This window comes from Trematomus bernacchii, unplaced genomic scaffold (genome assembly GCF_902827165.1).
Source record: "Trematomus bernacchii unplaced genomic scaffold, fTreBer1.1, whole genome shotgun sequence".
NCBI classification, from domain to species: domain Eukaryota; kingdom Metazoa; phylum Chordata; class Actinopteri; order Perciformes; family Nototheniidae; genus Trematomus; species Trematomus bernacchii.
In genome coordinates, this window is record NW_022987899.1 from 862964 (window position 1) to 875190 (window position 12227).

Consider the following 12227-nt stretch of genomic DNA (forward strand, 5'->3'; position numbering starts at 1 on the left):
GATTCCCCGATCATTTCTTAGAGTTTCTCATCAAGGGGGTGTCTCCTGTCCCCGGGACAAACACACTGCCTGAGGAAGGTTATGTGTATTTTTTTTGTCATTAACTTTTTTCGGACCACTTATTTATTTATTTTGGTGACGATCCGACCTCCATGCTGCTACTCTGGTTCAAACTGCATCCACCAAACAATATGATTTATCTCGACCTCCCCACAATAACCAAAATCTGACACGGTGTGAGATGTCTTTTTTAGCTAACTAACTGTTATTGGTTTATCTGTGTGAAAAAAAAGTGAAGGTACAACAAGACCAAAATAACATAGTATTTGTTAGCCAAATGCCTCACCTCTGGCATTTGCGTTTTGGCAATGGGAACATTTCAATATGCATGCTCAACAACATCTCTCATTATTTACAGCAAAGCAGAAGTGGCATGTCACCGACTGCAGCTGATCCAAAGCATCAAGAGCAAAACCATCCCAACATTTACAGAACTACTGATTTGAGGAAACAGCTGAATGATGAGGTGAGCATCTGCTTCTGAATTATATATCATTATAAGAATATATAATGAGTATCATAAGGATTTATTGAATGTCTTATTGAGTTCAAGGGTACTAGCAGTATGAATCTGAACATATGAATCTGAATATATGGGTCATTCCAGAATTGGAGGACAATTTAGACACCAACATTTTAGAAAAATGAACCTTTTATTTCATTATTTTTTGTTATGTATTTAGGAAAAACAGATAATAAACCATCAAAAAAGTGATTTGCCCAGCTAATGCATCAAATGTATATTTTTCAATGAAGAATTAACCCTGTTACTTTAATTAGAGTAACAGGGTTGAAAATCAATGCTAATTTTAGCTTTTACCTCAGGAATTAATGCTAGATGTAGCATGTAATGCTACTTTCAAGGCAAGGACAAACTTGGATATTTAATGAAAAAAATATAACTTTGAATCTAATGTGCTTTATTCTGATAATATTAGTAACAGGGTTGAGTGGGTTACCCCTAGATTCCACCGCGTCCGTCTGCGGCGCGTTACGGCCGCGTTACGGCTGCGCCGCGGCGCTCACGGCGATCGCGGCCACTCTAGTCAATGGGTGCTATTCCACCACACGCAGCGCGTTACGGCTCAGAAGCGTCCCAGAAGCGTTGACCCGGCGCAGCCGTAACGTAAGGTCGGGCAGGCAGGAACTGGAACGTTCAGAGCATATATAGCATATATATACACACACACAAACTAATTTTGCAGACCCTATCCCTCCGTAGTCTTTCAAGTAGGAGGAGAAATGCCAGCGTTCTCCTCCGGTTTACAGGCACTATATATAGAATAATTATGATGATGAATGCATTTTTTTACCACTAAAATACAGCAACACACCTTTGATTCATGTCGTTTATAACTGGAATATTACAGTTATTATTAACTTTGTCTGTACAAAGTAGCCTGTCCAGGAAATATGCCCAAATCAACAAAAACTGCGAGCCGGCAGGCAAGACGCTCCGCTTCTGAAATGCTTCTGAAACGCGCCTGGTAGGGTATGACGCCGGACCAAAACCGCGGCGCAGCCGTAACGCGGCGCAGACGGACCCGGTGGAATCTAGGGGTTAGAGTGCCACACTATTTTAAGACTGAAAAGATTGTAAAAATATGAAAAATAAAAGAGAGGACTTATCTTTGGTCTACCCATGGCACTAGCACATGGCTTGCTGATGTCACTTCCTGTGTGTCATGTGACTTACAGTTTTTTCACTCCCTCTGCCAATCTAAAAAGGTTTCGGTAACAGGGTTGAACCTCTATGGTTGAACGCATGTTGAGGGACACCTTCTGTGCAAAATTACTGTTATTTAAAATATGTTTATGATTTAACAAATTGATTTTACCATTACAAGAGACATATATCAATAGAATAATACCAAAAAAAGTAAATAATCCCTATTTTAAATGTTATATTTGACATGCAAGTTGGTCACCAAGAAGCGGGGGTCAAGAGAAAAATGCTATTTTAGGGGGTGGTCGAGAGCTATTTGATAATTTAAATAATATTTTGAAACCACTTTTTCTACAACTTTATATACATTTTGTCTCAAGACAAGTATGTTTAACACAACAAGTGCATGTTTTAACTTTTTGGGCATGGAATATTTGATTTTTTATATGGGGGACATGAAATGTCCTCCAATTCTGGAATGACCCATAAATATTTCCAAACCCTCTCTTCATTCTACACCTTTTCTATTCTATATTTCTTTTCTTTCCTTTCTTAGAGGTTTAAAGTTTCAAGGCGCAAGGTTTGGATATTGTCATTCTACAACTCTGGGTTACCCAACAGAATGAAAGCTCTAGTCCCTGCATGCTGAACAAGAAAGAAACAAAACATAGTTATGAGCTCTCATCTCAAACAGTCATCACCTTAAACCCAAAGTGAACGCTGCGTCTGTTTTCTCTCTGTCTGAGTTCTGGCCTCCACAGGGATTTCCCCTGACAACCTTTAATATATCCATAAACATGATTTCTAATTTCAGTCGCCAAAGGAGATTGTCCAATTCAGGTCCCTGATAAGTGTGTCTCTGCTATTTGGAGACAATGTGGTTCTGTTGGCAGACCATGGTGTCCAGCAATCATTGGGCCCTTAGCAGCTGAGTGTGAAGCAGTCAGGATGAGAGTCAGTACCTTGAAGTCTGAAGCCAGGGGTCTATGCTAGAAAACGGTTGAATTCTCCCTCCGAGTTGTGAGGCAGTGAAGGAGTTAACAAATGTTTGCTAATGGGCAAGGGGTAAAGTAGAGTGTGAGATTGACAGGCAGATTGAAACAGAAGCAGCAGTAATGCATATGTTGTGTTGGTGAAGGGGGAGTTGAGCCCGAAGGCAAGTGTCCCATTTACCAATCGTTCTACGTTCCAACCCTCACTTATGATGATCTTCAGGGATTAAGTGAAATGGATAATTTGCTATCCGCCTATTCAGTGTTTTTTGCTCCATTCCTTCCTTTTATTCTCCCTCTAAATTAGTTAAACAGTGTGTATTCAAATGTTGCACACTTCAGAGGCATTTTGCCCAATGCCCCGCCTGTGTTGGATTCTCTTGTCCCATATGTGAAACCCATTATAACAAACCTGGGTGTACGGATTGATCGTAATTTTAAACTAGACAAACAGATAAATTCTGTGGTAAAATCCAACTTTTTTCAGCTAAGAATTGTAGCAAAGGTCAAGCCTTTCCTTTCTTTTAATGACTTTGAGAGAGTAATACATTGTTTTATATCCACTAAACTGGATTACTGCAATGCTCTGTACATTGGAGTAAGCAAGGCTTTCCTGTCTCGTCTACAGCTGGTCCAGAATGCTGCTGCACGCCTCCTTACAAGGACAGGCAGGCGTGAACATAATACGCCTGTACTCGCCTCTTTACACTGGCTACCAGTCAGTTTTAGAATACAATTTAAAATTGTACTGTTTGCATACAAAGCCCTAAACGGTTTAGCCCCACCGTACCTGGCAGATCTTTTAAAACCATACACACCCACACTGAGGTCTGCTGACAGATTACTTCTGGTAGTCCCTAAATCAAGGTTAAAGCAGCGAGGAGACAGAGCCTTTGCTGTTGCAGCTCCAAAAGTATGGAACGAATTGCCCCTCCAGGTTAGACTAGCTCCAACTCTGCCTGTTTTTAAATCTCGTTTAAAAACCCATTTCTTTTCCCTTGCATTTACAGACCAGGGGCCTCATTTATAAAGGGATATACGCTCAAAAAATGGCGTACGCCAGTTTCTACGCAATGTTTGCGATTTATAAAATACTAACTTGACGGGAAAATGTGCTGTCCTCCACGCAAACTCTAACCCATGCGTACGCACTAAGCACACAAACGGGAGAGACGAGAAACTGCGACACCGTTGGCAGAAGGAAGAATGGAGAGAAATATGTGGAAATAATACCATAAATAAAATGTTACCTCTCATTTATCATAATGAAGAATTCATTTTCAAATATTGATTAAAGCCAATCTTTAAATGATTAAACAAACGCCTGTTTGAGACTCCTCAGTGCACACAAAAACATAACTTGGAGAAATAAATAAATACGGATATGCTATTTAAAACCACCTCGAATATGTTGTGTTAATGTTATGAAATGTTTTCTCATAAATGATGCGGTAAGCAGGAGAACAGAATAACGTCTAAACTGACGCCGTTTTGTATTTCTATAGGTTGTAGATAGGAGCATGGTTTTATATACTATCACGTTTAATCGTGTTTTATGCCGTTTGCCAAGACTTGATAAGTCGCTCGTAAAACACAGGAGGTATGGAAACTAAGAACACCATATGTGGTAAATTGTACAGCTAATATAACACAACACATTGTATTTCCTTTAACTGGTGGATTATGGATATATAGTTGCTGATCGACAGCTGGAACACAAACCACCAAATACAACAAAAATAATTCAGATCCAGTCGTCATGACTCCACTCCGGAGGGATTCCCCGATCATTTCTTACAGTTTCTCATCAAGGGGGTGTCTCCTGTCCCCGGGACAAACACACTGCCTGAGGAAGGTTATGTGTATTTTTTTTGTCATTAACTTTTTTCGGACCACTTATTTATTTATTTTGGTGACGATCCGACCTCCATGCTGCTACTCTGGTTCAAACTGCATCCACCAAACAATATGATTTATCTCGACCTCCCCACAATAACCAAAATCTGACACGGTGTGAGATGTCTTTTTTAGCTGTTCTATCGTAATTTCCTGCGATCTTCTTCATGCAGTCAGTCAGAATGAATGAATGAATGGGCGTTTCTTTGACTATGTATAGGCAAATATGGGCGTTACGAGTCGATTGTGATTTATCAAGGGAAACAGGCGTAGGGAGTGCCGTACGCACTTCCCTCGCCGGTACGCAATGTTTTGTGAATCGGAAAATGGCGGAAAATTTATGTACCTATTTTTGTGCTTTGTACTACGTAAGCAACCTTCCTACGTCAATCCTACGCAAGGCGTTATAAATGAGGCCCCAGGTGACACTTGTGCTGTTAAATTTGGGTTTTTATCTTACTAGTGTTTTGTATTGTTTTTACGTCATTTAGGAGAGTTATTCAGTCTGTGGCTTCTGATCTGGTTTCATTGTCTCGTGTTTTACATTTGTTTCATGTCCTGTCTGTTTTTTATGTATTTATGCTATGTTTTTTTATACAGTTGTTGATGTACAGCACATTGATCAACTCTGTTGTTTTTAAATGTGCTATATAAATAAAGTGGATTGGATTGGATTGGATTTTGTATTAAACTATTCAGGATGTTTTAAAATATTTTTAATTGTGTTATTTTCTATTAGTGCTGCTCAAACACTGGTGTCCAGACTGGAGGCCCTGCAGTGCCACTTCACCTGGGATCTTGACCTCAGCAGGTCCTTACTTTTACGTTATAGGGACAACTTGATAGACATTGGTACTGAGAATGGAAACAAATGGCTGGGTCATATCTACAACCTGCGGGGGTTCATTCAGTACAAGCTGGGATCCAATGAAGACGCCCAAAGTTTCTTCAACAAGGCTACAGAGGCTTTCAGCCAGATAAAAAACACAGATGAGGGACCCTGGTTAGTGGTGAACTACGGGAACCTGGCTTGGCTGCACCACCACCTGGGAGACCAAGCAGAGAGCGAGGCCTACCTGTCAAAGGTCGACGCCCTGAATAAAAAATACCCATCTCCATCCCAGGAGGAGCTCCACCCAGAGATCTACGCTGAAAAAGCCTATACGCTGATGACGTTTCACGGCGACATGAACCTGGTTGCAGATTACTTCCAGAGAGCCATCGAGATGCAGCCGGACATGGTGGAGTGGAACAGCTGGCATGTCTTAGCGTTAACGTATGCTTATAGGTGCAGCAGCACAGGGCTGGAAGATGACATCTTTAAGAAAATGAGAATTGCCCAAGAACAGGATCCAGAGAACTTGGACCTTGCTGCTCAATACCTTTGGCAACGTGCTAGGAGAGGAGAAAGTATTGAAGATGAAGCACGTGAGTTAGCCACAAAGGTTTTGTGGAATCCTGTCAGCAGCTACAGTGGTTTAAGACCATTGCTATGGGTTTACGGAAAATATATATCTGATGATGAGGACATTGATTTGGCAGAAGAGGCTCTGAAGAAACGTCCAAATGAGCGTTATCTGAAGAAACGTGCTGCTCTCTGCTACCAAAAGAGGCTCCTTTGCCCTAACAGTCCCCCAACGAAAAGCATGCTAGCCAGAGCAGTCAGTCTCCATCAGGAGGTGATTGCTCTTTACCCTGATTCCTCATTTTGTAGGAAAATACACCTTGCCACGATATACGTACTGTCACATGACTATGAGGCTAAAGCCGAAGAGCTATATGAGGAACTGCTAATAAGTGATCTGGAACTTGAAGATAAACAGGTGCTTTTCAACAGCTACGCAAAATATTTACATTACCAAAAACAGGATAGCCACATGTCAATACGATATCACATGGAGGCAGCAAAGATACAGCACCAATCCTTCTTTCGTAAGAACAGCATCAGAATTCTGGAGAACATTAGAGACAAAGGCAGACACAGAATGTGTGGAGAAATAAGGGAGTTTCTGGAAAACCTGCAAGAGCCGTAGTGTTTTTAACAGCAATGGTTTGAAATCCAGGAAAATATAGCATTAGCAACAGATTATTTTGCTAAATCAATATTAAAAAAAAAGAATAGAACATAAAAAAGTGAAATAAACATCACTCTCTCAACTCTCTTTTAATGAACTTCGTGATGTAAACAAACAAAAAAAGGACTTTAAACAAAGAGTTCACATTGTTTAACTTAGAATAAAGCACACTGAAGATATACAGGTATAAATACAGTTTTTTCTGAGTTTCAGATATTATGTTAAATAGTGATAAAACGTGAACAGTGTCATGTGACTCCAATCTGTTTTGTTCATCTGCTAACGATCATGTGATAGGACTGAAAGCTCCAGAATAATGAATTGACCCTGATGTGAGATTGTTTTGTTTGTATTCTTTCCAAAGTGGAAAAGGATTTTATTTTGTATTTTCAACTTTTAGCTAAATATGTAATGTAGATTTGAAAATGTAATTTCTATGAAAAGCTCCAGTCAAACTCTATGTGCTGATGAAAATGATGTGATACATAAAACTACCGTAAAGACTCTGTGGGGAGAGTCTTTTGATTCAGGCTAAAAAATGTCATATACTAGTAAGTACTAAAAACTGTGACATTTCAACAGATTTGTAAACTGAATGTTTTTTTCTGTGAAAACCTAGTTCCTGATTAAAATGAGGTCAAAACTATATTTTTAGGAAGATTCATCATCTGCTTGTATTTAGACAACATTCAGTAACTTTGGCTTTGGTAGAAAAAAAAAATCTTTTGGGCTTTTGTTTGACAACTTTTATTTAAAAACTCTCTTCCATATACTATGCACTATATCCCTTTTTGGTATATTTTAACCAATTGTGTGTAACAGAGCTGTATTTTTTTTTGTTTATTCACAATAAAAACAATACTTCAAATTCTTGTGGAATGACTCATCTTTCATTTAGAAGGTGCAGCGAAAATCCAGTTGTCATACAGAAATTGTGGAATGTTTGATTGGTTAAATATAAAAGATAGGAGCAGGCATTATCTGACTGTGTCTGTTGAGGTTAGTCAGTGTTCAATCAGGAGAGACGGTTTTGATGTAAGAATACATATTTATTGCCAGGAATACACGAACGAATGTAATGGAGTTTTGGCGATTAGGCCCCGTTGTGCAGGAGTATCATTCGGGAGGGGAGAACTGATCCGATGAAACCCCCCGGGCAGTGGCGGCCGGCCCATAGGGGCGCTAGGGGCGCCGCCCCCCCTCTTCCCACATTAAAAATAAAATAAATAAAAAAATATATATTTAAAAAATATATTTTTTATTTGTATTTTTATTTTTAATAAACAAGGTAAATATTATATAATTGGTATCAGTAAAATGTATAATCTACAATAAAATCTCGTTTAAAATTGTGTTACGATGTCTAAAGTTACTGATAAGTCACATGTTTCCTGCCTGGCCTTGCCCGTGTATCATTACTCCCTCTCGTCTGCGCGCTATGCACAGCGCCCAGACGAGAGTGCAGCAAGTGCAGCAGAAGCCAACTGTTGCTATCTTTAAACTATGCCGCCGAAACATAATTTCAGCCAATCAGCGTCGTCAAATCTGATGGTCACAGGGCTCCTACGTGAGCGCCCGGTGCAGTCTGTGAGTTGTTTGGACTCGTATCCAAGGAGACAAAACAGGAAGCTGTCATACACTCTGGCAGCTACCATTAGCAGCTAATGAAAACTCAGTTTTTGACATAAAAATGGAATTATGGATCGTCAATCATTTTTCAAAGTGACAGACATATTGGATTAACCTATGGATTAACCTTCAGCTGCGTTTTTCTCATTTTTGATCAGAATTGTTATTCTGCAAAAGGTGAGCATATCTCCATGTTTTGCTACCTAAAGCTACGTCGTGTGATGTCTGTATTTGCTTCCCCTGTCGCAAGTTCTGATCGCTCAGTGATGATACTTATATTTCTAGAATCTGTGGAATCTCAGCTTGTAAGCTTGTTTGTGCATATCCGATAAGTATATCGATTGATTTATACCTAGAGTGCGTTAGCATTTTTTCGCTCAGGGCTCATTTAGACGCTTCTTGTGAGACTTGTGTTTTGTTTCGGTAAACATGGTTCATATCATCAGTTAGATGCGTTTCCTCTGAGTAGGACACATGAATAGTTTATTACATTTTAAGAAGCCCTGAGACACAGTTTCGTGAGAAAAAAAACGGGGGGGAAAAGCCCCTTAACAGGTTAAATGGGAATTAAATCAGTGTTCCCAAAGCCCCGGTGTTCTGCAGTTTGTGTGGGCCTACTGTACTGTTGCACAGTTTATGCTGTAGAAACTATGTCCAGGACAAGGTGTTTGGAAGTTTTGGAAGATACATAGCTAACCACACTGAAGTTATGGAGGTATTGATCAGTCGTCTCATATTTTTAAGCCTCAAATTGTCCTTCCCCCCCCCCCTCTAATATCACTAGAAGTCATAATTTAAGGGGTCTTTTCTCAAAATATTTGAGTATTAGTAGTATTGTTTGATCACCATTTCCACAGCCCCACCTAAAATATTTTCCACCAGCCGCCACTGCCCCCGGGGTCTTGACTCTGGTGGTGGTGAATGGATGGTTGGGTTCGGTCTGAAGGGGAGGGGCTTAGCTTGACCCTGGATTCAGAGGGACAGGAGGTGAAAAGGGGTGGAGGAGGGTTGCGTCGAGTCACCTGAAATGACAGCTGTCAGAGGGGAGAGCAGATTTAAAAGGGTTAGCGGAGCGCTATGATAGGCTTATGAGAAGACGGTCTTCCTGGTTGAACTTGCGCTGAGCTTCATTTCAATCAGGAGAGATGGTTTTGATGTAAGAATACATATTTATTGCCAGGAATACACGAATGAATGTAATGGAGTTTTGGCGATTAGGCCCCGTTGTGCAGGAGTATCATTCGGGATGGAAGAACCGATCCGATGAAACCCCTAAAAGAAATGAAGTATAATGAAATGAGATGTACTGGGTTTCTTACCTTACGAGCTGGCTGCGGTGATCTATGGATATAATGAGAGAATTATACAGGGATGGAGAAGACGTGATATTGAATAGCGTAGAATTAAAGAGTGGAGTTGCTCTTAGGGAGCGGACCTTCAGCTCGTTAAAGCCGAACAATGACACGACAATTATAGCCTGATTCAACACAGAGCCGAGACACGGACCCGTGCCCTGGGTCAAATGAGTAGTTTGCAAAGGAACGTAGCAAAGGGACATGACATATGAATATATGAAACGGGCTGTAAGTGCATGAAATGCACATGGGGTTTTAACATGAGATGGTGTCATATCAATATCATATCGGGCTTAAAAGTGCATGAAATGCACGGGGGTTTTATCATGAGAATGCTGAGCGTACGATAATACATTGGTGATCATATCCTGGCTCACACAAGCCTGAGACCCTTCCGGTCGACTGCATGAATGTGCAGGGGTTTTATCATGAGAATGCTGTGCGTACGATAATGCATGGATGGTCATATAGTCCTTCCCTTTCCGGTGGAACTCATGGGACCTTATTTCGAAAAAATTATATATTGAAGTCAATGGCGAGAGAAAACGTATCTTTCGATCCTGTGTGTTTCTTGTCAACACTCAATGGAGTAAACTACTAGACATGTCAAAAAAACCAAAGACATTAAGCAGCTATGTTGCCGTAACACTCCCTGCAAAAATTCTTCTGACTTTCTATGATTGATTCTACTGGGTGCTGGCCGAGCCGCGCAGGACACAACCGACGGACCTGTGAAGCTTTACAGGAGGCAGAGGCACGCTTCGTGTGGGGTGAGTACCAAACATTGTCTCCTGGTACTCATCTGAGTAACTCACTAAAAAGGTTATGTGCACCCCTGAATATAATACATTAACCGTGCTTTACCTGAACCTCATCATGACACTAGAGAGGACGGCAGGATTGCAATTTCCCGTGTTCAGTAAATGCAATTATTATGTAAAAGATTATTTCCAAGGCACACCTTCATATTATAAATACAGTTATAAAAAAAATAAGAGAATAAATGAAAAACAGTTATGAAATACTATATGACAGGAAAACAAGAATACAGTTTAAAAGGAGAGTAATTTGTAAAATATCCATAAAGAAAAAGAAAATCTGTTTACAGTTCTGTTTCATATGGGTGTTGAGAGATCTATCCATTTTGCTCTCAAATGCCCCTTTCACACCAACGCGGTTCCAGGGCCGGTTCGGAGCTGGAGCTTGAAAAGCAGTTTTTTCCTGTTCACACCGCAGCGGAGCCGCCTCTAAGCTCCGGAATCTGGTTAGTTTCAAGCACCAAAAAGTTGTCGGTCTAGAAAGCAAGCACCGCATACGTCACGCTTACGTCGGAAGATCTGGGCTGTGTCCAAATAACACGCGACATCCGCCTTTCCGCCAGCTTCAACATGATCTGTGGAAATAACATTGAGAATCAGTTTTTAATGTTATACCATAGTAATTAATGCTGCAAAGCTGGGTATTTTGAGCTTGGCGCATGCAGAGGCTAACAACAGCTAGCTCTAACGCCATCGAATAGGACGTATATTTACCTTCTTTCTCCTACCGAATCGTCGTTGAAGTTGATGATGATTGTAAAGAAGTCTTGAATGTAGCATGTAACGACTGTAAAGTTGGTAGTAAAGTCGTCCCATTTCTTCCATTTCGTTTCGACAGAGCAAAACCAAAACGAGTAGCGCTTCAATACAATCGGTCATTGTTGTTGTTGTCGATGTGAGGGGTTTCCGTGCGGTTTGGCTTTATGAAGCAGGCACGCAAACGGTTACGTCATGACGCAAACAATGACGCAATGACGCAGCACCAGTCGGGCTCTGAGCGGTGTGAACAGAGCGGGAGCTGAACCGAAGAACCGGTTTCGAACCAGAAAAGCTAGAACGGGAAAAGCCTTGGTGTGAAAGGGGCACAAGTGCACCAGATTGATGCCTTTTTCTTATATTTTACAAATCACTCCCCTTTTAAACTGTATTCTTGTTTTACTGTCACATAGTATTTCATAACTGTTTTTCATTTATTCTCTCTGGCTGTCCATCTCATAATGTTCACATTACTAGCTGTCAATAGGAATATCATTCAGAAGAATTATAATTTCATGCAAAAATCTGTCACAAAAAGAGGTTGCACATTTAAATTCAGGTGTTGTTATGGCAACGTCAGTGGCCAAACAGCCACATTTACTGCTGCAAATACGTTCAAACATGCTGTGGACACGTAAAACAGTGGCAACTATTGGCGCGTTTCCACTACAGCGCGCAGCCCGGTTTAAGAGGGCTGTGACCACTTGGCCTAGTACCGGCCGGCGGGTCCTAATTCACAGTTTTTCTGGCCTCATAAAATCGTGGGGCCAGGGCCAAAGACAACCGGGCTGAGTTTGTGACGTCAACGCTCTCGGCTGCTGATTGGTCGGAGAGAATCGTCACAATCTGCGCGCGAGATAATCCATTTTTACAAACAGCATTTTTGTTAACAGAGGAGCTACAACAATGGCAAAGAAAAGCACACCATGGTCGGTCGAGGAAGTGACGACGTCCATTATATTGCAGATGATAAGGTCCAG

General features: G+C 40.8%; 1 protein-coding gene across 1 annotated transcript; it reads left to right on the forward strand.

Moving 5' to 3' along the window:
• Positions 1–271: 271 nt before the first annotated feature.
• On the forward strand, positions 272–7559 carry LOC117470000 (interferon-induced protein with tetratricopeptide repeats 1-like). The gene is made up of 2 exons (XM_034114508.1): positions 272–526; positions 5354–7559. The coding sequence occupies exons 1-2, from the start codon at positions 519–521 to the stop codon at positions 6645–6647; spliced, it is 1302 nt and encodes a 433-aa protein (XP_033970399.1). The 5' UTR covers positions 272–518; the 3' UTR covers positions 6648–7559.
• Positions 7560–12227: the final 4668 nt, after the last annotated feature.